At 48.4% G+C, this 27675-nt stretch overlaps 1 protein-coding gene across 2 annotated transcripts in view; it reads left to right on the top strand.

The window, feature by feature from the left end:
- The window catches only part of CYTH3 (cytohesin 3), an 83569-nt gene that overhangs the window by 41177 nt on the left and 14717 nt on the right, over positions 1–27675 (top strand). For both annotated transcript variants that reach the window (XM_057315513.1, XM_026516287.4), the window contains exons 2-5: positions 17431–17513; positions 19058–19122; positions 19651–19717; positions 27445–27563. In XM_057315513.1, coding sequence (XP_057171496.1) covers positions 17431–17513; positions 19058–19122; positions 19651–19717; positions 27445–27563 — 334 coding nt within the window. The remainder of the gene's footprint in view (positions 1–17430; positions 17514–19057; positions 19123–19650; positions 19718–27444; positions 27564–27675) is intronic.

The raw sequence follows: 27675 nt of genomic DNA, 5'->3' as shown, positions 1-27675 counted from the left end.
TTATGTTCGCTGTTAGAATACATGTGTAATGATAGCCCATTGTGGTCTCGGTTTGCCTTTTTCTAATGACTAGTGGTGCTGAACATCTTCTCATGTGCTTATTTGCCGTCTGTAGATCATCTTCGATGAAATGTTTCTTCTTATGCTCTGCCCGTTTTCTAATTGGCTTATTTGCCTTTTACCGTTGAGTTTTGAGAGTCCTTTATCAGATATGTGGCTTACAGATACTTCTCCCAGTTTGTATCCTGCCTTGTCATCCTCTTCACTGCATCTTCTGCAAAAGCAAAGGGTTTTTTCATTTTGATGAGGTTTGGTTTGTTGACTCTCTCGTATGGTTAGAGCTTTTGGTGTCCTGTCTGAGAACTCTTTACCAAGCTCTAGCTCCTTAAAGATTTTCTTCGATTTTCTTCAAGAAGTTTTATCCTTTCACATTTGCCATTTAAATCTGTCATCTGTTTTGAGTTAATTTTTATATAAAGTGTGAAGGTTAGGTCAGGGTTCATAATTTTGCCCATGAAGATCCAGTTACTTCAGCCGCATTTGTCGCAAAGCCCATCATCCTCTCTGGAATTGCTCTTGTACCTTTGTCAAAACTCAGCTGCACGCATGGCTTCTTAGAGGTTGAGTGTTACTCTCTGAGTGTTACTCCACTTTCACATTTTTCAGAATTGTTCTAGCTATTCTGATTTCTTCGACTTGGCATATAAGTTTAGAGTAATCTTCACTATATCTACAGAAAATCTTGCGAGGATTTTTTTTTTAAGATTATTTATTATTAGAGAGCACAAGTAGGGGGAGCAGCAGAGGGAGAGGGAGATGCAGACTCCCTGCTGAACAGGGAGCCTGGTGTGGGGGCTCGATCCCAGGACCCTGGGATCATGACCTGAGCCGAAGGCAGCCGCTTAACCGACTGAGCCACCCAGGCACCCCATCTTGCTGGGATTTTGACAGGAATTATGTTAAACCTGTTCTTTTCTGTTTTCAGTTTCATTGACTTCTGTTCTTTATTATTTCTCTCCTTCTGCTTGCTTTAGATGTATTTTGCTCTTCCGTTTTTGGTTTTTGAGATGGGAACTTAGATTATTCATTCGATTCCTTTTCTCTTTCCTAATGTAAATATTTTAGTGCTATAAATTTCCCTCTCAGCGCTGCTTTAGGGATGCCCCACAAATTCTCATGTGTTAGATTTTTACTTTCACTTAGTTCAATGTATTATTTTTTTTTAAATTTCCCTTGGGATTTCCTGTTTATTCCATGGATTAATTAGAAGTGTGTTTAGTTTCCTGGTATTGGGAGACTTTCCTGTTATCTTTCTGTTACTGATTTATAATTTGATTCCCTTGTGATTAGAGAATACACTGTGATTTCAGTTCTTTTAAATTTGAGGCTTGTTTAAGGCCCCAGCATAGGGTCTATCTTACTACCTGTGTTAGTTTAATTTATATTAGCTTAGGTTCTGGATATGGGGGAGGGGGCATTATTCATCCTACCAAAGATTCACATCTGTCCCACATGCAGAATACATTCACCCCACACTCGACATCCCCTGAAGTCTCAACGCATTACAGCTCAAATCAAAGCTGAAAGTCTCATCTAAATATCAGCAGCTCCAGAGTCCCAAATCTCCTCCTCTCCACCCGGTGCGGGTAAGACTCTGGGCGTGATCCATCCTGAGGCAAAATTCCTCTCTGTCTGTGGATCTGTAAAGTTAAAAACCGACTTAACTGTTCCCCAAATACACTGCTGGACAGGCATAGGATAGCAGCCACAGCTAGGCGCATTCCAAAAAGGAGAAAAATGAGCAAGAGGGAGAGAAGGAAAGAAAGAGAGGAAGAAGGAAGAAAGGAGGAGGGAAAGTCGCTGGTTTCCAGCAGTTTCAAAATCCACCTTGGCAAGCTCCACTAGGTTTCCGGGCCCAGCAGTCCTCCTCTGCGGCTTGAGGTCCCACCCCGGAGGCCAGGGCTTTGCGCTCCGTGTCCCCTTTCCTTTCTCTTGAGGGTAGCGTTTTTTAGCACGAAGTGGTTGGAGCAGCCTGGTTTCTGTCTGCAGAGCTGGGGGAGTCTGACAGCTTTCTCTCATTCTCTCTCTCCTTTTTCATTCCAAGTTGGCAGTTGCTCTGGGGTATGACATTCTCAGAAAGCTGTGGGTCCTCTGTGGTGTGTCACAGTAGACACCAGCGTCCTCCGTGGATCGTTCTGTGTTGGCCCATCCCTGGTCCTGGCTTCTGCTGAGATGATCCAAAGGACCTGTGAGTGACAGGCTTACTCTCGCCAGAGCGCCTTCCGTGCGGACGAATATTCTGTCCTTTGATTTCTTCCAAGAGCACTGGCGAGACGTTAGCTGGCCACACCCTTGGCTTTCGTTTTAGAGCACATTCCCCAAATCATCGAGTCCTGGTTCCTTTTCTGCCTCCCGGTGTTTTCCTCGATTCCTTCTTCCCTCTTGCATGCTACTGGAAGCAGTAAGAAGAAACTGGGCCATACCGCTAACAGTTTGCTTGGAAATCACCTCGGTTAGATATCCAGGTTCATTGCTGTCGAGCTCTGCTTCCCACACAGTGGCAGGAAGCCGGTCCGCTGGGCTTTGCACCGTCTGTAAGAGGTGCCCAACGCCGGCACCCCCTTTCTCACCGAGCCCTCACTAGTGTTGTGTGTGGATTGCCCATTTTTCTCCCAGTGGTGTGTCTGACGATGGAGGTAGCCTCCGATGATACGGACTTGCTCTCCTGGGTCCTCCGTGGCAGTTGGTAACGCCTGCATTTCTACCAGCCCTTCTGTTTCAGGCAGCCCAGGCCTTTTCTGTCATTCAGTTCAGGAGTCCCCTCTACATTTTGAGGCTTCCGTTGCAACAGTGCCCTACTTGCAATTACCGAAATCTGTTTGTTTCCTACGGCCGATCTAGCGGACTTTGTGGCTTAAGGCAACAAATCTTTATTCTTGCGGCTTCTGGAGGTCAGATGTCTGAAATCAGTGTCACCGAGCTGAATAAAGGTGTCAGCAGGGCTGGGCCCCCTTCGGAAGCTCAAGGGAAAATCCGTTTCCTTGCTTTTTTCCAACTCGGGCTCCTGTTCCTCCTCCGCCTGCAAAGCCAGCAGCTAGCGTCTCGCTTCTGTCGTCCCACTGCCTTCTCTGCGTCGATCTCCCCTGCTTCCCTTAGGGAAGGACGCTCCGGATTGTCAGCGCCCTTCCCCACAAACCAAGCTAACCTTGGATTGACCCTTCTGTCATTACATGTCGTCTCTATCTTCTGGTCATTTTCTTTGCTCTGAAGTCTACGAAGTCTGACATCGACACAGAGGATCCCTAACTTTCGATGGTCGCACAGGCTTGCTTTCTTTGCAATGGTGCGAAAGTGATAATGCCTTCAGAAGAAAGCATACTGCAAAATACTGAGTTTTGCTCTTTTCCCAGACTAGTGATAGTGTGATATTCTGTCACGGTGCTGGGCAGTGGCAGCCATGTGATCCTGAGAGGAAACAACCAAAAAACTATCACTCTGTACCCGTGTAACCGTCCTGTTTTTCACGCTCGGTGCAGTATTCAATACGTTACCTGAGATACGACACTTTCTTACAAACAGGCTTTGTGTTAGATGGTTTTGCCCCACTATAGGCTAATGTAAGTGTTTAAGGTAGGTCGGTGTATCAAATGCATTTCGACTTAGGATATTTTCAACTTACTGTGGGTTTATTGGGATGTAAACACATCGTGAGTCAGGGAAGAGCTGTATAGCCACTTCTCTTTTCTTCTGATTAAGGTTTACACGATCTTTTTCCATCCTTTCACTTTCAATCTACATATATTGTCATATTTGAAGAGGGTTTTCTTGTAGCCAGCATATCATTTGGTCATTTTTAAATAATCTGCTAATCCGTGTCTTTTAATTGATATTTTTAGACCTTTTCTATTTAAGGTGATTACTGATGTATCAGGGCTTATGTTGTCATTTCACTTTTTTTCCTGTTCTCTTTTTTTCATTTCTCTGAATTTTTTTCCTGTGAGTTACTTGAACCTTATTTTGGAACTCCAGTTTGACATAGACATATTGTCTTTCAGTGTATCTCTTTGTACAGCTTTTTCTGTGGGTGCTCAAGGTGTGTGTGTATAAGCTAGATTTATAAAATATATAATTATATAATTTTTAAATATTTTATTTGAGAGAGAGGAGAGAGCACAAGCAGGGGGAGCGGCAGGCAGAGGGAGGGCTGAGCAGGGAGCTCGATGCGGGACTTGATCCCAGGGCCCGGGGATCACAACCTGAGCCGAAGGCAGACGCTTACCTGACTGAGCCACCCAGGCGCCCCTATGATTACATATTTATATAATTATTATTTCCTGGTGCCATCATTTTTCCAGTTCAAATGAACTAAAGAAACCTTATCTCCCTTTTTATCGCTTAACTGTTCCTTGTACATACTACATCAGACAGAGTTCTAATTTTTGTCTCAACCATAATTTAGAAAACTCGAGAAGGAAAGTTTATTGTACTTACCGACATTTTTCCTCTTCCTGTTGTTCTTCCTTCTTTTCTATATTCCAAGATTCCTTCTTCCGTCATCTCCTTTCTGCTTAGAGAACTTGAGCCATCCTTTTAGGGCAGGTCTGCTGGTGACAAATTCAGTTTTCCTTCACCTTAGAAGATTTTCTCCATCATTCCTGAAGGATAACTTCACAGGTACAGAACTGAGAGTTGGCCATTCTTTTCTTTCTTAACTTGAAAATTGTTGCAGTCCTCCCGTTGGCCATTATGGCTTCTGATGAGAAACCCAGTCATTCAAGTTGCTGTTCTCCTTTAGGGAAAGTGTCATTTTCTCCGGCTGATCTCAGACTTTTCTCTTTTGGCAGCACATGGATGATAGGACTTGGCATAGGTCTCTGGGTTTATGCTCTTTGGAGTGAATTTGGGGGTTTTGGTTTTTGGTGTTTTGGCAAATTTGGAAAGTTTTCGGTCATTTTAAAAAAGACTTTTTCCAGCATGTCCTCTTTGTCCTCATTTGTTTCAGGGAAACTCTTTGTTCTAGTCTCAACTGTGGAGTGCCCCTTTCAAGTGTAGAGTATCTTCTGCTGTTGGCTCATTAGAGTTCACGGAGAACTTTCTGGTCGTGCACATCCCTCTGGGATGTTCTTTGTTGACTCAGGTGCCCCTCGTTGGAAGGGGTGTTCTAAAACCCTATCATTACTCTTTCCAAAAACTCTTGAGAAGTAACATCTAATTCCCCTCAAAGGAGAAGGGGCGTCCTATCCCACTTTCTTCACATACAAAAGGACTCTAGTTTTGTTTTTGGATGGGTTTTGTTTAAATATTTTCTGTGTGTGTGTGTTTTTCCTAAAAGAAATTCACTCTTCTGTCCAAAGCTGATGAAAATAAAGATAAAGGGGTGGCTGGCCAGCTCAATCAGAGGAGCATGTGACTCTTGATCTCGGAGTTGTGAGTTTGAGCCTCACACTGGGTGTAGAGATTACTAAAAAACTTTTTTAAAAATCAGGATAAAATACTATTTTCTCTGTACTAATAGTATGAGTGGGCGGCTCTCCTATGGCAGCAAGGAGGCACAGAGCTTCACAGAGCAAAGGTTAGCAGGAGCTACGTTGGGACTGAATCAGTTTTTATTGGTGGTGGTAATCTGATAGGACTGTGGGAAGTCTTATCAACCTTATACATACTTCAGGTCAGGTAAGAAGGAAGCAACAGATTTTTTCAGGTGCTGTGGAATTCCTGTAAGCTCCCCTCCGTGTCAGGTCTCCCTGTTACTGACATCACACATTAGTGTGGTACCTTTGTTGTGATCGACGAGCCAGTATTGATGCATGCTTCTTACCTAAAGCCCATAGTTGACCATAGGGTTCTGCTCTTTGTTCTGTGTAGTTCTGTGGGTTTTGCCAAATGCCTAATGACATGTATCCGCCACGACGGTATCAGACACAATACATTCACCACCCTAAAAATCCCCTGTGCTCACCTATTCATCCCTTCCCTCGTCTCCCTAACCTCTAGCAGCCATCGACCCTTTACCGGCTCCACGGTTTTGCCTGTCCTAGAACGTCATGTAGTTGGACTCGCTGGCGAAGCAGCCTTTGCAGAATAACATGCGTCCGGGTTCCTCCACGTCTTTTCTTGGCTCGATCGTTCTTTTCAGTGCGAGGTAATATTCTCTTGTCTGTTGCACCACAGTTTATCTCTTCACTTGCTGAAGGACATCTTGTTTGCTTCTAGGTTTTGGCAATTATGAATAAAGCCTCTGTAAACACGTGTGTGTGGGGGTTTGTGTGGGCAGAAGTTTTCGGCTCATTTGGGTGAATACCTGGGAGTGTGATTGCAGGATTGTATTGTAGCCTGTGTTTAGCTCTGCAGAACTGCCTGACCGTTTTCACGCGATTTTTATTCATGCCTTGTTGTGAAGGTGCCCCCTCTCCACCTTTTACCCTGCACCGCACCTTCCGGCTGTGGGGGAAAAACAGCTAAACAGCCTTGATGTCCAAGTGTTTATTTTGTTGTATTGTTCACTTATCCAGGAGAGAAAGCCTCATTGTTCATCACTAATTTTTCCTGATTGAGGTAAACACGTATATCTTTTAAGATCTGTAAATGCTTGTTGGTGTGATTTAAGATTCAGTATTTATTTGGAAATTTCAAATAACATTCAAGAAAAGAATTCGATTTTGATTAGCTTTTTTACGTAGTGATATACGTTATCCTATTTACAGGCAAGGGAACTGAGGCACAGAGAGGTCAGGTAAGTTACCTATAGTGGTCACAGCTGGTAAGAGACAGGCAGCAGCTTTGAGACAGGTAGTCAGGCTCCTAACGACTAAATCAGGTTGCCTCTGGACGTAATGCGTCATGTTCATGAGTTGAGTTCAGGACTGACATGCTTGTAGCACCTTTTCAGCAGGGGTTCTCTAATTCCAGTGTTGAGCAGAATCGTTTGGGAAGCTTGCTGAAGTGCGGAGCCCTAGGCCTCATACCCAGAGGTTCTGATCCAATAGGCATGTGATCGGAACTCTGTTTCAGACAAACCTCTCCAAGTGCTGCTGACGGAGGAGGCGGGCCGACCCCGCGTAAGCAACTGCGATAGGAGATGAGCTGGAGACGCGGATTCAGATAAGGATTCTGGAGAGCCGGCCGAGGCGGCGGCTCTTCTGTGTAGTTTCGCCAAATGGAGGCAGGGCATAAATTGTCCTTTACCTCTCTGGTCCTTCCTTGGGGGTGACCAGACAGTGACAGCTGGGGGTTGGCATGTTGGTCGTGGGAGGGGGTTTATAGGTGAAGGCAGAGGCTGATGCGGAGGGGAGGGCAGTACCACGTGATGCAAGACAGCGCTGTTAGCTTAAAAACTTGCCGCGACTGCCCTCATCTCAGTGTGTGGCTGATTTTATCTGCTGTCTTGGTATTGCGCAAAAATGCCTACCTACCTCGTCCAGTGATAGATGTGCAGATCTAAGGTGGGAGGGGACTTTGGAAGAAGCACAGCCAGGATGTGAGGCAGACGGGCAGTGAGGCCATCTGAGTCCTGTTTGTACCTCAGGCCACATTGTCCTTAGGTCACCCGAGGTGGCTGAGCATTGGTTCTGGGAGTGAGTGGCGGCTTCTTAGAATGTCATTTTCGTGTCTTTTGCAGGAAATGTATTCTTCCTTCTCTTTATTGAGGACTAAAAGGGACTGCTTGGGGCGCCTGGGTAGCTCAGTTGGTTAAGTGCTGACTCGGTTTCGGCTCAGATCGTGATCTCAGGGTCCTGGGATTGAGCTCCACGTCGGGCTCTGCGCTCAGTGGGGCGTCTGCTTGAGATGTTCTCTCTCCCTCTCCCTCAGCTTCTCCCCCTGCTCTCTTGCACTCACTCACTCACTCACTCATGCTCTCTCTCTCAAATAAATAAAATCTTTTTAAAAATTAAAAAAAAAATGGACTACATATCCATAAGTAGACTTTTAGGGACAATAAATACAATGCGTAGAAGTCAAGGTGTTTTACACGTATGTGTGTGCATACACTTGTACAACCACCACCTGCATCAAAATCTAGAACGTTTGCAATACCACACAAGGCTCTTCTGTGCCCGTCCTCATTCAGTACTCTCCTCTGCTTTCCAGATTAACCGTTCTTCTGATTGCTGTCACCACAAATTCATTTGTCTGTTCTTGGCCTGTTACGGACACACGTGATAAATGGAGTCATACAGCGTGTAGTCCTTTGTGGCTGGCTGCTTTTACTCGGCGTAATGTTTTCAAGCCTGGATCGGTGCTTTGTTCTGTTATGTGGCTGAGTAATATTCCATCGTGTCGATGGGCTGCACTGTGCTGATCCGTTCACCTCGAGACGGACATTTGGGTTCCCACTCTGTGGCTGTTGTGCCCAACGCTGCTGTGAACGTCCACATTCCAGTGAGTGTGGACCTGTGTCCCAGTTCTCTTGGTAAATACCCAGGGGAGGGAGTGTAGGCTTGTATGTGGGTTTTTTGTTGTTGTTGTTGTTGTTTTAGCAGAGCTGCCAGAGTGGCTTCATGGCACTTTTTAAATGAATTTCTTCTCTGTATTATTTTCTCCTTTGGGTTTTAAACGGTTGTGATTTTTCTAATCTCTGGAGGTGAACGCTTAGCTTATTTTCAACTTAACTTTTTTCTAAAATAAGCATTTTCAGTTGTGACTCCATGGTTTACTAGCACATAGGCGTTGATATTTTCTTCATTATTCTCACCTCAGAATTTTGTCATTTACTTTTTATCTTCTTGGACCCATGCATTCTTTAGAATGGTGCTTCTCTATTTCCAAACAAAAAAATTTTTTTCTAGTCGCTGTTTGGTTACTCTCTCTAACGGAATTATTCTGAGGTCAGAGAAATGTGCTCTTCATGAGACCAGTTTTTTTCAGTAAGAGTTCTGTGCAAGAAGCCTAAAGCACGCTGAGTATTTGGAGCAGGAAGGGAGAGCGTAATCCAGAGAATTGGGTGCTTGCCATAGCCCTGGGCTCTGGCCTGGGTCTCCAGAATGCGGTCACCAAAGGAATGCCTCCCTGGTGACCCCTGGAACCATTGGTTCTGGGTATGTCCCCAGCTGCGATGGGCCCCCAGAGGCTGAATCAGGAAGCCGCTGCTCCTGCAGCATTCCCCATTCCCAGGGAGCTGGAGTCTGAGTACGGGAATGCCGTTCCAGAAAACTCTTAGCATTCACGTCCTTGCTGGCCAGCCAGAAATAAGGTGGGAGGAGGAGCTCCTGAGAATCTGGGTACAGCCTCATTTATCCTTAGCAACGTAAATGTGAGAGAATCTGGGAGTGTAATTTTGAGCCTGCTGACAACCTCCTCTTCATAGTAAAGCACCTGCAGAGGTTGTGTCCACCATACCAGTCCTAGATTTATTGACTTTTTTAAACGCGGTATGCACTCACTTTGCATGAATGTGCCCCATGCCCTTGGAAGAGTGTGTCTCTCCCAGCTGTCAGGTATGGGGATCTGACTGAATCTCTGTCTCCATCGGTTGTAAGATGCATCATTTTATGTGCCACGAAGAATGAAAAAGCTGCCAATTTAACCAGACTTCATGATTTCTTATCACTTAGAATTTTTCATTTATTCTGATTGAAAGAGTGCTTTAAACATTTAAGCATTTTTTATAAACTTTTCCATTGTGCATTCATATAAAAAGTAAAATATGACCAAAATAAGTTGGTCAGGGTATTTCCAAACGTCCTTCACAGAGTCCCACTCTTCGTACTCACTCTATGGAGAGGTTTTGTGTTTTTCTACACAGCCTTGTCCTCTGTGCCACTGAAGGCATGGGTGACGCAGCGTTTCTCAGAAGAGTGCCTCTTTGTGGTCCTTGGGATTTTTCAAGTTCTGTAAGTTTTTATGCTGTGATTTTGGTGATTCTACCAGAAGGTATCAATGAAAAGTTTGAAGCAATAACCAAGCAATAACCCTTCATCAGATGGTTCTTAAACTGTGTGACAGAAGCGTCAAGTTCAGTTACGCCTCTAGCAATAATAAGCATATTCACAGATAAGAAGGTGGTGACCTATACATGTCACAGTTGATTTCAAAGATGTTAAATGTGAAAAAAAATGTGCATCTTAAAATTGTTGAAATACATCATGTCCATTAGTGCAAGCTTGTGAATTGTGTTAAATCTGTATCTTTCCTTTTTTTTTACTTTTGGGAAAAATGCCATTTTTACATATATGTCAATTTCTGCTTTATGTCTTTTGAGCCTATTTTGTTAGTGGCATACAAATTCAGTCTTGTTAGTCATGTAATTATATGAACAGTCTATCATCTAGTGACTATCTCTGATTTCCTATGTTACTGTAGTGGGAGCAACCTAACTTTAGTAAGAGTTTTTCTGGCGAAGCACTCTACCCTCTCACTTTCAGTCATTGGGTAGTCTTCTATTTTGCCTGTGCCTCTTGTGGAGAACATTGAGTTGGGTTTTTTTGAGTCTGTGTTTTCAAACTTGGTCCTTTTTTCCATTTATGTATATTGTAAATGTATCAGTTATTTATTACTATGTAACATAACAAAGTATTCCAAAGTAAATGGCTTAAAACAGCACTGGTTTATTTTGTGCCACCATTCTGTGAGTTGGCTGGCGGTTGACGGACATCTCTAGTCCGGATCCATGCATGTGGTGGCATTTCAGCCGGGAGCCCACAGCCTGCATTTCTGTTCTTTGTTTGATCTCATCACTTCAGTAGTAGCTAAGAACTCATGCTAATTTAACTTGTTCTTTTAGTTTTACAAGGTAGGTATTATTTCTATGTGGGTTAAACCACAACTTGTACGGAATTCCCATTTAATGAGTCAGCAGGACCAGTTGCCAAGCCCAGGCTCTGCCAGTGTTTCCGTGTGCCCCGTGGAATTGGTCTGTCTCTGAGTTGACCAAAACTCTAAAAAACAAAACAGAACAACAACAAAAAACCCAAATCATAACAAAAAAGTTAGTATTGATTAATAATCAAGGTAAAATTTAAGAATAAGTGACATCACTTTCAATTAGGACTAGGTAGTGGGGGGTTGTGAGTTAGCTGCCTGTGATTATTTGAACTCTATTTTATCAGCTGTTATCAAACTTTTGTGCAATGGGTAATTTGTTAGCTCTCACATTTGGCATATTGTGACTAAAGATAGGGTTTCTGGCCATGGTTCATACTTGTGACCATTATTTTCCCCTGGAAGAAGTTGGAGAGCCCCTGATTAACTTGATGGAAGGTGGTCGGGGTGTGTGTGTATGTGTGTGTCAAGTGTGCACGAGAGTCCTTAGATATTTACAGCAGTAAAACCAAGTTGCAGCTTCTTAGTACCTTGGAATCTGTTAGATAGCAGGATTATTAATATAATTTGAGAATTAGAAAATACTTAATTTTGGAATACCATCTGCTTATATTTTAATGTGTGATACTCCTCCATTTTTCATTGATTCTGTTTTGTAACTTTTCCACATTTTTACATCTCTGAAATGGAGGATTCGTCTTAGACTTGATGGGATCTTAGATTTTATTAAATATGCTAAATAAAGTAATGATTCTGAATTTCTTGATGTAATCCTGCATACTCTATTTCAGTGGATTATTTTCGTAGCTTTTCAGTTGTGGTTTTAAGATATTATATAGCTTTAAATCATCAGTCTACCATCAAATGATATTCTGCCGCTTTACATGACGATGAGAGCCGTAAAGCACTATACTTTGACTTCTCCCCTCCCAGGCTTTGTGCTGTTCTACTTGTACGTATGTTACTAACCTAACACATTTGTCCTTATTTTTGCTTTAAACAGTAACAGTAAATCTTTTAAAGAGACTCACATCATGAGGGAACAATGTTTACTCACATAGTTACCATTAATAGTACTCTGTATTCTTTTATGGAGATACAGATTTTCATCTGCTGTAGTTTTTTTTTCCTGCCTGAAGGACTTCCGCATTTCTTACAGTGCAGACCACATAGTGATGAATCCTTTCAGGTTTTTATGTCTGAAAATGCCTTTGTTTCACTTTGTTTTTTTAATAGGGAGGAGGCAGGAGGGGCAGAGGGAGAGAATCTTTTTTAAAAATTTATTTTTAGACAGTGTGAGTGGGGGGCGGTGCAGAGGGGGGAGAGAATCCCAAGCTGACTTCCCATGGAGCATGACATGGGACTCAATCCCAGGATCCTGAGATCATGACCCAAGCAGAGATCAAGAGCCAGCTGCCTAACTGACTGGCCCACCCAGGTGCCCCGGAAAGAGAGAATCTTACGTGGGCTCCACACCCGGTGCAGAGTCAAATGTGAGGCTTAATCTCACAACTGTGAGATCATGACCTGAGCTGAAATCAAGAGCTGGACACTTAACTGACTGAGCCACCCAGGCACCCCTTACCTTCATTTTTGAAAGATATTTTCCAGGTGTAGAATTGGGTCTGGGTTCTTTGCATAGCCATTTTAAGCAGTAGATAAGTCTAGTCCCTGTTACTCCATCTTGGCTGGAAGCAGAAGGCCTCACGTACTTGAATTGAATTCATACAGTCCTGAACCCAAGACATAGACCTCACCAGCCGTGGTTTTGCTGATCTCCATCCGTGTAGGCTAGAGCTTGAGAGAGGCCAGAACCTCGCCTGAACCCCCAGAATTTGCTCCTGACGCCCCCTAGGAAATGTCACCGGAGCATTTTTGTACTAAAATGAGGGAATTTCTTGCCTTCTCTCCCCAATGCTTTTCCCTCGTGACAATACTTACGTTCGTCGAAGCCAGATCTGCTGCTTCGTGGCTTTAGAACTTGAAATGATCCAGTAATCGAGCGCACCCAGCCTCCCCGTCGTTCCGCAGGTGAAGACTGAGTCCCGGGTGAGGAAGGGCCTTGCTCAAGGCTGCCTCTGGAACGTCGGGGCTCCATTTGGAAGCTCACGATAGGAACATTCAACTGTGAAGTGATTTCACTGAATTGTACCTAATTTCCAGTTAATTTGCTTTTTTTAAGAGACGGTTTTTATTGAGGCTGGAAGGAAAAATGTTTTATCATATGTCCTTTTACGTGTGCAGAGAGACTGAGTGTGTGTGTGTGTGTGTGTGTGTGTGTGTGTAAACCATATCCATGTATTCTGTTTTCAATTAAAGTACCAGCTTTCTGAGGAGGGGGGGAAAATCAACCGCGAGACTTCTCTGTGTCATCTTGGCTAACTGTGTCAACGGGACAGAGTGGCGGTGATGTCGGGCGGTGGGTCCACACTGCACTGCCTTCTCTGGTGCGGTGCTGTGGGGAAAGGCCTCGATGACCAAGGGTGCCTGCTCTGCGCGCCTCTGACCCCGTTCTCCGTGGGCTGCCTGGCGTGTGCGAGCACCTGCTTGTCCTCAGATTGTGTGACTGCAGAGTTATTCCGGGTGCAGAGCTGGTGCTAGAACCCCCTCCCCCCAACAGCTGGAGTCACCGCTGAGTGCTGGTTGTGGTGTCACTGCACATTCTGGGGGACAAGAGAAGGAATAGGATAGTGAGATAGTCAAGTGACAGAACCTGGGCAGGGATGGGTCTCGTATTTTGTCACATATTTCTGTTCCTCTTGTTTATTCTGTGTAAGCCCCAGGGAGCATCCCGTGATTTCATGAAGTATTAATACATACTTCAGCCGAATGCCGTCACAGAAACGACTGGAAGAGATGCTACTGGCCAGTGAATTCCAGAAGCTTTTCTTTTTTTACTCTCTACTATGACAGATTTCAAACCCTTTAAATATGGAATGGACAATGGATACCCGTATGTCCATCAATAGGCTTAACGATTGTTGTCATTTACTCAGTTTTGGGGGGGGGAATATACCGACATAGTATCATTACAACCCCTACATGGGACAGTATGAACAAGTATGAACAAGACGGTATGAACAAGAAGATTGTTCACCTTATCCCACCTTACAGAATGTTTCTTTCTTTTAGACTGGCAAAATCTGGTCGAAAGTACTGGTAAAGTGAATGGTCAGTACTTGATTTGTTTGACTTCTTGGGGCCTTAAGGGGACAGGAAAGCTGCGCCTCAGTGAGGGAGAGTTAGAGGGTGTGGGTGGAAGCTTGAGGCTCTAGCGTCAGGTCTGCTGGTGTGGAGATGCGTCACCGGGCCGCGGCTCCGTGCTCTCAGCCAGCCCTCCTCATCCTCTGGGTCGGAGGGAGGGGCCGGAGGTGGACTCTCTGAAAAGAAACAAAAATGTCTGTTGATGATGGCATGACAGCCCCCCCCCCCCCGCAGAATCTTGTTTTCCTCTCTGCCAAACAGTACAGCAGAAGAAAACTGAAAATAAGAAATCTCTGTGGCTTTTTTAGGGAGGGGGGTCTGGCCAGCTTTTTTCCTTCTTTGCCCTTGACTGTTGGTTTTAATTACTAAAGAGCATTGAATTTTCTGAGCTGAAATACACTAGGTGTCATCCTGTATGAAGAAAGATCTTTCTCTGCTTTATCTAAATTCTCAGAGTTGTCATAATGCAGGAGAATGTAGTCTGGATGTCCGGACTCAAGGGCCAGGAGCTCTGCCTGGCTTTTAAAAAATGTTTTCATTAAAGATTTAAAAATTAAATTTTTATTTGATAGCAAGAAGAGTATTCACGAAAGACCATTCCTTTGGAGTATAATACTCCTTTTGGAGTATCCTGTGTATCCCTTTCTTTCCTCCTAGGAAGTAAATATTATTCTGAATTCCGTATTTATTATTCCGGTAATTGTCTTTATTGCTTGACTATGTATCTCTTTGTATACCCAAACAACATACTGTTTAATTTTTTTTTTTGTTTTTGAAATTGATAGAAAGTGTTCATCTCCATAGTATTTTCCTGAGATGACCCATTTGTTCGTGCTTGTATGTGATTTATTTTTACCACGGTTCAGGAGTCTCTTGCCTGAATGTACAACCTGTCTTCCCGTCCTGCTCTGGATGAGCCTTTCCTTTCTCTTCGTTTGCTTCTACAAAGTGTGCTGCTTTGGCGCTATCATACGTGTCTTCTGTTGCCGCGCTCGAGGATTTAGTATATATACACCTGGGAGTAAGATCACTGGCCCGTCGCTTAGACGGTCTTCGAGAGGAGCAGACAGCACCAAATGGTTTTCCAACGAGGTCGTGTTGGTTTCCACTCTAAGCAGACTTCTCCCCCCCCGCCCCCCACTTCCCCCCACCCCGCCATTGGGTGATGTTGACGCGCATGTACTCCTGCAGGTTTTTACAGTTCTCAGGCGTGTCTGCATCAGTCAGCGGTTCCGCAGGGCGTCGCCCTGGCTTCCACAACATGTCTGGCTCCCCAAGGTGTAACCACTGTACCTCTTTGTGTCTGTTCTGGTATCTGTTTTGCGTGTTAGAGGCTTACCTCAGGAGAGTGCGTGCCAGAGGTTACCGGAAGCTCTGAGTGTGTCAGGAGGCCTCATTGACTGGTTTCTCTGTGGGGTGATCTAGGTGTGCTGGTTGCTGGTGGACAGCTCCCCGCCCCCGCCCCCATATCAGTCTCTTTGCATCTAAAGCTGGTCTGATTCTGCAGAGAAGATCCTTCTCCCTCTAGTCTGGGATGGTGCAGGTGGGTAAAGGCTGGTTGCCAGTAGTCCGGGAGCCCTGTGGGGAGAAGATGGGGGGGGGGGGTGACCGGGTGTCAGCTCAGCTCGCATCCCTGGTCTTTGGTGTGGTGCGCTCTTATGAGTGGGGTGACCCTTGGGCCCCCTGACTGACTCTGTCTAGAGATGAAGGGGTCCCATAACTTTTACACGGCCTCGTCCAGCTCTTAGCAGCTCACTCCTCTTCTCAGCCGGCCCCCAGACTGACCTGCTGCCACCAGTTCCCAAGCCCTTGGCTGGTGGCCCTAGGTGTCAGATTACACCTTGGCCTGCACACCCCCCCCCCCTCACCAGCCCCCATTTCTTTGGCATAAGATTCTTCTTCCTCACCTTGGTTAAGCGAGTCCATGCTGGTCCAGTCTGTCTTCTCGCTTCAAAACGCGTTCTCCCCCCCCCATTATCTTGGTCCTCATGGGTTTTTGAGTTTTACGAACTTGCCTTACTATAGTTGCAGTGAGCTTTATCACCGTGTTAGTAGAGGTCTCTCCCTGAGATTTGAATTTGCATTTCCCCGATGATTAAGAGAGTTGATGTCTTTTCACACGTCCATTGATAGGTTCCTTTTCGATTTTGTCACTGTTCAAGTCTTTTGGCCATTTACTAACCTTGGTTTTAAATTCTTTCCCCCTTCTTTGTACGAGTTCTGTATTCTGGATACCAATCCTGTGATGGTGTTCGGCTTAGCTCTTTACTTCATGGTGTGGAATTTTGGTGACCAAAGGGTCTTAATTTTAATGGTGAATTTATTGATATTTTTGTTTGTGATTTACATTTTTTCCCGTCTTTAAGAAACCCTTTCCGACTCTCAAATTGTAAACACGTTCTCCCCATCCTAAAAATCGTGGTGTCACCTTTGCATTTAAGCCTTTGTCCACTCGGAGTTGGTTGAAAATACGTATGGTGATAAACAGGGATTCGGCTCCCGTGGGTGCTCAAGGATCACCGATGTGTCACATGGCACGTGCCACTCAACGGCACGTGCGCCCTGTCTGCGGGGTCAGCTCTGTTACAAGCAAGCTTCTGTCTCTCTGGGGGGGCTCTTGGAGCTACCGTCTGTCTTCCGGTGCGTCGGTCAGTGTGTCTACCCCTGCGCTGTGACCATGTTCTCGTTTCTAGCAGCTCTGCATGCTCTCTTGCTATTTGGTCAGATTCTTCATCTTTTGTTTCTTTGAAGATATTAATGAAGTAGGAATTAAACGCACGATAGAGGAGTATTAAAAATCAAATCTCCTTCAAAAAGCGTAGTGAAATAACAGTTGCTGCACAGTTAATCAAAGATCAGCGAGAATACGGACATGGTAGGAAGGGGGGAGGTTAATCACTAATAAGAGGATATTATTATGAACAACTCTCTGTCGGGAATAATAATACAAAGATTTGGTTACCCACGTACTGGCCACCTTGTGACACTTCCGCGTGTCATTCCCGAATGTGCTTCCTGCCATCCGGCCTTCTCGGGAAGAACCACCGTCAAGGACTCGTGTGCGCTAATGTTCTGTACGTTCACACACGTCTCACCTCCGAAGCGTGTGCTTGGTTTTCAGCCTTTCCAAACGGCCATGCGCAGTCTCCGGTCTGTTTTACCTTCCCTGCTCACCTGTGTTGATAGACTGAGTTCAGCTGTTTTTTATGGTTGTGTGGGGTTCTATTTTATAAATATACCACCATGTATTCTTTATGAGTGGACGTTTGGGTGGTTTTTCTATTACAGACAAGGTTGCTGTGAGTATCTGACATGGGGTCTACGTGCTCGGGTTCTTTCAGGGCCAGGTGCCGACCTGCAGACCTGCCGGCGTGTTGGAATGCCCGTCTTCAGCCTCACCGGGTGTTGCCGGCAGGGGCTCCAGACCCGTAGTAGTTTCATTGTATGGTTTTTTTTTTCTTCTTCCAGTGCCCGAAGACCTCTCATTGGAGGAGAGAGAAGAACTTTTAGACATTCGTCGAAGAAAAAAGGAGCTTATTGATGACATTGAGGTAAAACAACCAACCAACCAACCAAAAACTCCCCTTAGTTTCTGCTTTTAGGTGAAATAATCAAGTAACTTCACGAAGAGGTACAAACTGGGCAGCCCGGACGTCTGTACGCTAGCCCACGACGTCAGCGAAAGGGTTACCCAAGTCACGTCGAGCCGCCCCGGAGCTGGGGTCCGCAGTAAACAACGCGCGACTCCAGAGTCACAAAGGGCACCTGTAGACAGTGGCAGCAGTCCCCAAATGTAGGGCTCTCTCAGGTTGAACAAGTCCCTGTTCATTTGCCAAAATCCCTAGCACCTAGAACCCACCGTCACATTTCTGGCAGGCGGACAGCCTTTGAAGGAAGGAGTAGACCCGTCTCAGGGTCTAGCTGGGCCCCCGAGCGCCGACTGGCTGGTGGCAGCGGGAGGACAGAACACGGCCGAACGCCGTGCTCGCCACGTCTGTGGCCTCGGAGGCCGGCGTGGCGGGGGCCTCCCGGGAGAAGCAGAGCCGCCCGAGCACCACGTCAGGTTCGGAGTGTCCGCGACCGTGGCAGACCCTGGGCAGGAGACCACCCTGCTTGCGCCCACGGCTGTGGCTCTTCTTCCAGAAGCTCCCTAGTTTTGGTCACACCGAAGTAAATGCGGCGTCAGAGGCCGCTTGCTGCAAGGCCAAGCCTTGTCCACACCACAGCACCTTTCTAGAAGCCCGCACTTGAGGTCTGAACAGAATCGTAGTGTTCGCGTAAAAATGTCTTTGTATTTGAAAGATAACTTGTGGAACTTTTTCCTGTAAGGTTACCCTTCATTCGTGTAAAAACCACTGTATCCCCGAATGGGTGCTTTGGTTGAAGAGTAAGAATGTAGTTGAAGGTTGGTCCTCTTTGGGCGTGAGCAACAGTAGTGCCTGTGGAGGCCCAGGTAGCTCTAGGGACCTCATCCCTGAGTTGAGGACACTGAGGCCCAGAGACGTTACGGGGGTTCCCGAAGGTCTCAGCCAGTTAGTGGTGGATCCCCGCGGCAGGAGGGGGAGCCTGGCCCTTCCGCTGTTCTTGGCACGTCCACGTGCGGCCCGTGAGCTCTGCCGGCCCCTCCTGGGCTCTGTCCGTGGTGCTCAGTCTTAGGCAGAGATGGTGCTCGGGACCTGATACTGGTCTCAGCACCTTCGCCCTGGTCCTCCCAAGAGGGGAGGAAGACCGTGGCCGGGGTGGGGGGGGGGGGAGGAGGAGGAGGAGCGGAACAGCCGCAGTGAGCGAGCTAAGGACGCACCGCTCCCCTTTGCTGTTGTGTTTTACACACACACACACACACTCACTCACTCACTCTAGAATCTGCCCGGTTGACCGCTCTGAGCTCGTTCTGGTGACAGGCAGACAGGTGATAATTGTGTTCGCTCCTGAGTTGGGCTGCTCCGACTGGATGGAAAGTTCTGGTTTTCCCATCCCCAGGACGTCCACGTGAGGCCTCAGGGACACTTGTGTCTGGGAGGCCAAAATGTCTCTGCGTCTAGGAGGGGGGCGGTAAAGAGCCCCACCCCCAAACGTCTGTCTTCTTTTTTGGCAGAGGCTGAAATATGAGATCGCTGAAGTGATGACTGAGATCGACAATCTGACTTCAGTGGAGGAGAGGTAAACAGTTGGTGCCACGCCGCTGAGTTACTAACCTCTTCTCTCCCCGCCTCAGCTGCCATGTGACCAGAGCGGGGGGCTGGACTGTTGGGATCGCGGAGTGGGGCGGCCTTTGTGGGGCTGTTGGTTCCTCTGCTCTCCATCCCTCACTCCTTCCTGCTCTTTGCAGAGGATTCGGGGCTGCTGCAGGGGCTGCGGCTCTCCTCTCCCTTCCTTGGAAGCACAGGCCCCTCCGAATCAGCCTCCCAGAAGCAGCCTCTCTGTAGGGCAGGGAACTGTGCTTTCCTTAAATCGCTGTTGCTCATTATTAGCTTTTTCTGAAGAAGGAATCAAGTGTAGGAAAGAGCCCCGGCAGCCACGCGTGCTGCCTCTGCGGTGGGGGGTAGAGGGGTGGGGATGCAGGGGCAGAGGGGTGGGGGAGCGGGCGGTTTTCTGCAACGAGGTCCTGGCCGTAGTGCCGGGGAGACTGCCGTCTTGCGCTTGGTGCAAACGTTGGCTAACGATTTCTTAACTGTTTGAAATGCATAGCAAAACTACCCAGAGGAACAAGCAGATAGCAATGGGGAGGAAGAAATTCAACATGGATCCCAAAAAGGTAAGCAGACATCCCAGTGTTCTGGCCTGGAGGAGATTGCGTGATTCACCGGTTTGATAGGCTCTCTCATTTTGGACAAGGGGGGTCGGTCATACCCTTTCATAAATACTGAGAGCGGAAGTTGCATTTGTATCATGGAGGGGCTGCCGGTGAGTGGGGTGGAGCACAGGTGCCCGTTGCCGTCATCCCTGGACCCGAAGACCTTTCTTTGCATGTGAGGCTCCGGGTGAGGCCGGGCCTCCAGGAGCAGCTGGTGCGGGCAGGCCCTCGGTGGGGCCAGGCCGAGTGCTGTGTCCTCCCGCTGCAGTGCGGCCCCCAACCCAGCGAGCCGGTGGGCAGGGCTGCGCCCTGGGTGTCTGCTGGGGGGTTAAATGGTTCAAGTCAGGGGACTTTGTTCCTTCCATTCACCTTCGAGAGAAGACGTCTGCATGAAGGACCGGGGAGCTCTCCTGATTGAAGCCAGTACTGGGTCTTTCCTCGAGTTGGATTTTCTAGGAAAATGCCCAAAATAATGAAAGCTGCAACACGTAGCTGCTCGTTTTTGAGGCTGAATCAGAAGACGTAGCAGAACCTGTAAACACTTTGTGAACACCTGGCTCAGCTACAAGACCGTTTGGTTTGAGACTGAGAATGGATCTGAATCAGGGCTCGCGGTGCCGGAGAGGAACGCTGTGTTCCCAGAGGCTTCTAACTGCGGAGCTGACGTCATCATTACACAGTGATCTTTAGGTGGCATTCACATCACACACCTTCCTCGGGATTTTATTTATTATTTATTTATTTGGCATTGAGCTTCTGTGCTAATGAACGGTTCGTTCATTCAGTAGATGCTGATTGCAAGCATTGCACTGTGCAGGGTGTAAGGTTTGCAAGCTTGGATGTCTAGATGCAGGCCTGGTTGCAAATGGTCCTTAAAGAAATGGCTTGCGAATGTGGATTCTCCTAAGCGGCACCACGGCTGCCGCGGGAGGACGGTCTTTGTTTAGCTGGTATCCTCACACCCTGTTGCTTCCCGATTCTCCGCGTAGGGGGCATCCACCGGCCCCAGAGTGGAATGCAGCTTGTCCCTGGGAATGGCTGTGTGAGTTTGGTGATTACCTGAGGTTTGGAGTTAGAAGCGTTTTTTCGTGGTGGTTGTTTTCCTTTCCTGAGGACTTGAGTTTGCAGAGTTGGCTGAATCAGCGCAACATCTCCAGAGAGAGTGGCTGGGTGGCTGTTTTGAAAGCTGGACTGTATGTTTTAAGGTGCAGCGCAGGATAGCACGCCGGCAAGTCCGTGGATGGATCCAGGTCCTCCCCACGAAGCACCCACAGACGCCCTGGCGGTTCAGTGGTGCTGCCCCTCCGTCCGGCTCTGGCCCGTCCTCTCGTTCTGCGCGCACGAGCCGTCAGACGTGCGGTCACGGGGGCTGACGCACACTTCCTGAGGACTCGCCACGCGTCAGGAACTGCTAACAAAGCCCTGTACTTGGTACACTTAACCTTAAACGGGGTGGGCTTCCTTTGAATGCCTGTGGCACAGTTGGCGGAAATGAGGCACAGAGCCGCTAGGACTTGCCCAGTGTCCTGAGCGAGGACTCCACCTCGGACTCGGCCCATAACCACCGCACTTGCCTGGTCTCCTGTGGGACCCTGGGGTTGGTTTGTCGGCAGCCCTGGGAGTCTCTCACCATGTCCGTCCAAGGAAGCAGCTGCTTTATCTGCTCTGCCCGGGCTGTGGCCGGCTGCTCTGAGGGCTTCCTTTTGCCTGTATACCTCTTCACCTGAGAGAGTTTTAAGATACTGTTGGTTCTGCCCAACAACTTATTTGTAATTATAGTAAATTTAGTCTGCATGTGGTCCTTTGCTGGGGGAAAATAATGAGAATTCCCTTGTCTTACAGACAATTATTAGCACTCGTTGGAGTCAGGTTGGGCCACCATAACAAAATACCATAGACTGGTGGCGTAAACACTCGACATTTACTTTTTCACTGTTCTGGAGGCTGGAAGTCCGAGATCAGGCTGCCAGCAGGGCCGGTGAGAGCTCTCTTGCCGACTTACAGACGGCCTCCTCCTCACTGTCTCCCTAACCGCCGAGAAGGAGCAGGAGAGCGCCCCCTGGTGTCCCTTCTTAAAAGGGCACCAGTTCCATCCAATCAGAGCCCCGCCCAAATGACCTCATGGGACCCTAACTGCCTCCTGTGACTGCACTTCCTAACACCATCACATTGAGGGTTAGAGCTTCCAGATCAGGATCTTTGGGAGAAGAACATTTGGTCCAGAACAGCGCCGGGTGATCTCACATGCGGTGGGAAACGGGCTCGCATCAGAGATTTTCAGGCTAGCGGGAAGTAATTTAAATCACAGAGTGGTGACATTTTCAGCAGGAGCTTCTGTTTGTGCAGGTATGTTAGACCCAGAGGCAGCACGTGAGGCTATAAATGAGCACGAGGAAAGGTTGATTCGATCAAGGAAGCTGGAAACATTCGACAGGCTCTTTTATTCCCAGTTTCCTAGAAATGCCTTTAAAAATATAACGTATGAATCTACAACAAGCAGGAGTTGACTCAGTCGACTAGAAACTGCGGGAACCCTGAAACATAGCCCAAAGCACAGTCAGGAAGGAATTGCTCTGGGAAGGGAGAGCCACGGCAGGGGCGGGGGGTTCGGCTCACTCGGCAGCAAGTGTGGGGCATCCAGACCGTTCACCCTTGGCTGAGCTCGTGCCAGGCAGTGGCGTGTGCCGCCCGGTGGGGGACGCAGGTGTCACTTCTCCGCTGGCCTCACCGAGGAGGAGAAGCACGAGCACCCGCTCCCAGACACCAGCCTCTGAGCACCCCAGCTGGCCGGTCACCTGCTCCAGAAACAAACGGGCGTTCAGTTGGGCCTCCAGAGAATCTGAAATACAAAGGTAATCACCCAGCCTGGAGGCAACAACAAATGTACGGGCTGCTTGAGCCCATGCAAGAGACGTGAAACGCCACAAACAGAACACAGGAGGAAACATTAAAAGTAGGATGTTTTGTGGATGATAAAGCTTATCAGAGATGATGGGGTGTTGGCTTATCCTTGGTGCAAAAAGGGGGAGTTGGGGAAAAGTTCCGTGGAAGTGAAGCACCCAGCACCCTGTGAAAACCCACAGCGCGGGGCTGGGACGGGGACCCGGGCGGGGCGGATCGCAGCACTCCTATTCTCCATCGCTCCGCGCAGAACCACGAGATGGGGGGGGGGGGGGCCGGGTGTGGCGGCTCAGAGTTCCTCGAACAAAAGTCCCAGGAGGAGAGAATAGAAGACAGTGAAGGATGTATTTCAAAGAAATACTGGAATATTTCAGAGCTAGATTAAGATAAAATCCTCAAAATCAAAGGGCTCACCAAGTGCCAAGCAGGATAGATTTTTCAGACACTGATCCATAGAAATATCAAGTAAAATACCAGAGAACTTATGGATAAAAAGAAATTCACTGACTTTCCAGGAAGGAAAGACCAGATTATCTAAGAAGAAACCAGAATCACAACAGGAGCACTGGATCAAAGACAGCAGGGAGACTGTTGTCCAAGGTCCGAGGAAACGTGATTTAAAACCTAGAGGAGGCCCCATGTAGAACCGCAAAAAACCAAATAAAAATAATAAAACCTAACGTTCTGTACATCAGGACCGCCACCCGTGTGAGGGGCCAAGTGAAGACGTTTAAGATTTGCAAGGACTCCCAAGGGAGCTGCTAACACGTTCCGCGAGCCCTAGAAATCGTGGTTGGAGCGGTGCGACTGTGAACAAGACACGAATCCAGGATGCGGGCTGGAACGGGAGAAACGTGAAGAAAGCAGCTAAATATACGGTTAAGTCTGAATGAGAGCTTGATGGCTGAAAGAATGTTTAAAAATTCAAGTCCCGGATTACCTCAGTACAGTTGACCCTTGAGCAGCACGGGGTGTGAGCTGGGAGGGTCCACTTAGACGTGGACATTTTTTTTTTTTTAGTATATACTGTATAGTACTGGAAATGTATTTTCTCTTCCTTACAACTTTCTTAGTAACATTTTCTTTCCTGCAGCTTGCTATTTTAAGAATGTTACTGTAATATTGTGATACTGTTGTAAGAATACAGTATATAACATATAAAACGTGTTAATTGACTGCTTATGTTATGGGTAAGGTTTCTGGTCGACGGTAGGCTATTTGGCTTTTGGGGAGTCAGAAGTTATACGCAGATTTTCGACTGTGTGGGGTATGGGGGCCCTAACCCCTGCGTTGTTCAAGGTCAGCTGTGTGTAAGTAGCAAGGGAAAGGGAAGCAGGGAACTAAACGTTGGCTAAGGTTTTCTAGATGTTCATGGATGAATATAAGTTTAAATATTAAAATTTTATTTTTTTGAAGATTTATTTGTCACAAAGAGCACAAGCAGGGGGAACGGCAGAAGGAGAGAGAGAAGCAGGCTCTCTGCTGAGCAGGGAGCCTGATGAGGGGCTCCATCCCAGGACCCTGGGATCATGAGCTGAGCCAAAGGCAGACGCTTAACCAGCTGAGCGACCCAGGCGCCCCTCTAAATGATATTTTAAAGCACAAACATTGTCTAATGATAGTGGAACACTTACTCGTATTAGCGTTACCCAGTGTACTTGGGGCCCCGGTAATAAATGACCACACACTCGGTGGCCTGAAACACACGTGTGTTGTCTCCCAGGCCCCGGGGCCAGAAGCCTGGGATGCAGGTGTGGGCAGGGTCGGTTCCTTCACGAAGCTCTGGGGGAGAGTGCGCTCCGTGCTCCATCCCCGCTGGTGGCGGCTGCCGGCCATCCCTGGTGTTCCCCAGCCTGTGGACCCGCCACTCTGCTCTCAGCCTGCGTGTCACAGGGACGGGGACGCATGTCAGCAGCTTCCATGTCCTCCTCCTCTGCTTCTGCCTCTTTGCGTCTCCTCCCCGACACAGTCCCGTTCACCCTTGCAGCTGCTCTCTTTGACTCTGGCTTTTGGCTCCATCTTCTCTTCGGTGCCCGGCCTGGCTCACCCTTGTGGGGCCGTGTTTTCCGGGACCTCTTGCAAAGGGAGCTGGAGCTTGACGTGGGGCTCTTCTGGCTACCTTCTGTAACCACGAAGCACAGAAGAGATGACCTTGGGCTGGGCCTACTTGCTCTTCTCAAATCCTGGTTCTTCAGGCTGTTGCATGGCCTCCCCAGGGAGCCTCCGAGTGGTCGAATTGTAGAGCAGGTCGTGAGCCTCATCCCCAGGCCTGTTCAGTTCCGGGCAGGGCGTAGGCTGATGGAGTGCCTGGACCTTGTGACTGTGGACATTGCTGGGCCCGGAAGCTCCGGGGACCGCTGGGAGGCTGGAGAGAGCACAGGGCGGGATGGATGCGAGATGCAGTCAAAGCCTACCCCCCCCCCCCCAGGGCCCAGCAGAGTAACAGCAGCAGTCGGGAGGAGGCCGCAGGGACCTGGCTGCGAGACCACCTGCCGCTGCCGTTTCACCACTGCTGGGTGCCCCCTGCCCTCCAACGGCCAGTATCACAGCTGAAGTGGTCATGAAAGGCCAGGCCAGGGAGGTCACCCCAGATGCCAACCAGGCATCCATCCCCCAGGGAGCACCTGCTTCCGCTGGGCCCTTGGCCCCAGGACCTCGGGCTCCTTTGGATGCTCTCTCTCCTGTCCTTGCAGTTTGGGGGGGGGGGGGGGGCAGGAGGATCTACCAGTTCCACCCACATCCGGTCTGTGAGTCCTTGGGACACGGAGTCGGGAGACGCAGACCAGGGCCTCCAACCTCTTCGCCAGGGATGTTAGGTCAGACTGTATGTGTCTGCCCGCTGCCCAGAGCCCCACCTCCCTTACCCTGGGCGCTGGGCGTGCACGGCGCCAGGACCGTCACTCGTCCCTCACCTTGTTTTGGGGGCCTTGCTGGACAGGTGCGTCCTTGGGATCGGAATCCTTACGGTACGTGCACGTCTTCCCGAGTAGAAGGTGATCCCTAGGGGGCCTGGACTCGAGCTCCCACCAGAAATAGACGAGAGTTAATTTAGGATCGTCAGACATACTGGCTTTTTGGTAAACTTTTATTTTTTGAAGAACAGCATATGGTGCACAATCTTTGAATGCACAGCTTGACGAATTTTTACACATTAAAATCCTCATGTAACCCAGAGCAAGATGCGGTGGGAGGGCACCAGAAGTGTCTGTCCAGTGTCCCCTCCTAGCAAACAAATCTCACCCGACACACAGCAGCGCCTATTGTAAAACTGCAGATGGCATCAAGGTGCCTCCTGTCGTCCTTTTACTCCGTGTCACGTCTGTCCGACTCATCGGTGTCGCCGTGCGTGTCACGTCTGTCCGACTCATCGGTGTCGCCGTGCGTGTCGCGTCTGTCCGACTCATCGGTGTCGCCGTGCGTGTCGCGTCTGTCCGACTCATCGGTGTCGCCGTGCGTGTCGCGTCTGTCCGACTCATCGGTGTTGCCGTGCGTGTCGCGTCTGTCCGACTCATCGGTGTCGCCGTGCGTGTCACGTCTGTCCGATTCATCGGTGTTGCTGTGTGTTTCTTCTCCCGTTGCCGCACAGTGTTCCGTCACATGGAGTCTACCAGAATAGATTTATCTCTTATTGGTCGGATATTGTTGGATTGTTTCCAGTTTGGGGGATTCTAGATAAGGCTACTGTGGACATTCACGTGTTTGGGAGAAAGCAACAAAGACTCTCAGAGGGACCGTGTGGTGTGAGGGAGCCCGGTCCTGGGCACGGAGAGTGGTAGCTGGAAAGTGTTCTCCGAGTTTGTAGAAATGGAGGCGAAAGAGGGCAGAACTCCCTTCCCAGCTTCGCCAGCACGTGTTTGGAAACCAGCTCAGAAGCTGTGTCACAGGTACATTTTCGCTATTCTTAGGGCTCCTCAGGAGAGGAGCACAGCTAATTCGGGCCAGGACAGCGTCTCTGCAGCCTTGCACTTAGAAATTGTCACCTGTGCCCTTGAGGGCCTTCAAGTGGGTGTGGATTTTCATGGGCTCCAGCTCGGTGGCACGGAGATCGGTGACCATGTTCAGCCACAGCTCACGGGGATCCCGTAAACACCACGTACACGATGGACTGTCTTCTCACACAGCAGAGGTGGCTGCAGGGTGTCCAGCGGCTCCCAAGCGACAGGACCCAGGCCCTGTGTTCATCCGGGCCGTTCCCTCAACCTCTGGCTGTGAGGGTTCCGGTCATCACGTCTGCATTCCAGGCAGGAGGAGGGATAAGTTGCTGCTTACGAGTCCCTTTTGATCAAGAAGGCAACAGCTTCCCCAGGTCCTCCCTACAGACTTCTTTCTGACCAGATCGGGGTCACACGGTTATTCCTAGTTGCAAGGGAAGCTGGGAACATGATTATTTAGCGAGGAATGGCAAAGAAAAAGGGGAGCTTGGGGAGGGCGTGGGTTGGCCAACCACATACGGCCTGTGCCTCTTACCCACAAAGCAGATCGTCCTCCCGAGCTCGGGAAATTCCGTATTGTTATTACCTCTGCCTTTCTAACCTCTAATGCCTTCTTGGTAATGTTTTGTTCAGTAACCCGTTTATTTGTCTTCTCGCCCATTAAATTGCCAGGAGGAATGAATGTGCTTTCCTCTGATGGACAAAACGTAGTCTGGGGCGTGAGAATCAGATTGTCCTGGTATTTTTGCTGTGTCCCAGCCAGTAAGATCATTACTCCAGATGTATGTCTGTCTTTGAAAAATGAGTCTGGGCGACCCTCCTAACCAGGGCTTCCTTTCTTATGTCCCTCTTCAGGGAATTCAGTTTCTAATAGAGAATGACCTGCTGCAGAACTCCCCAGAAGACGTAGCCCAGTTCCTGTACAAAGGAGAAGGCCTAAATAAGACCGTAATTGGGGACTATCTGGGTGAAAGGTAAGTTGAAGGAGAACCAGCAGCCCGACCTAGGCCCGTCCCCCCCATCAGGGTCTGTCACAGTTATCCGTGGGCGTAGGGGCGCACATGCTGGTCCCCACTACCACGTTGG

Source organism: Ursus arctos, unplaced genomic scaffold, assembly GCF_023065955.2.
Source record: "Ursus arctos isolate Adak ecotype North America unplaced genomic scaffold, UrsArc2.0 scaffold_2, whole genome shotgun sequence".
NCBI lineage: Eukaryota > Metazoa > Chordata > Mammalia > Carnivora > Ursidae > Ursus > Ursus arctos.
This window is presented reverse-complemented; position numbering and strand designations above follow the sequence as displayed.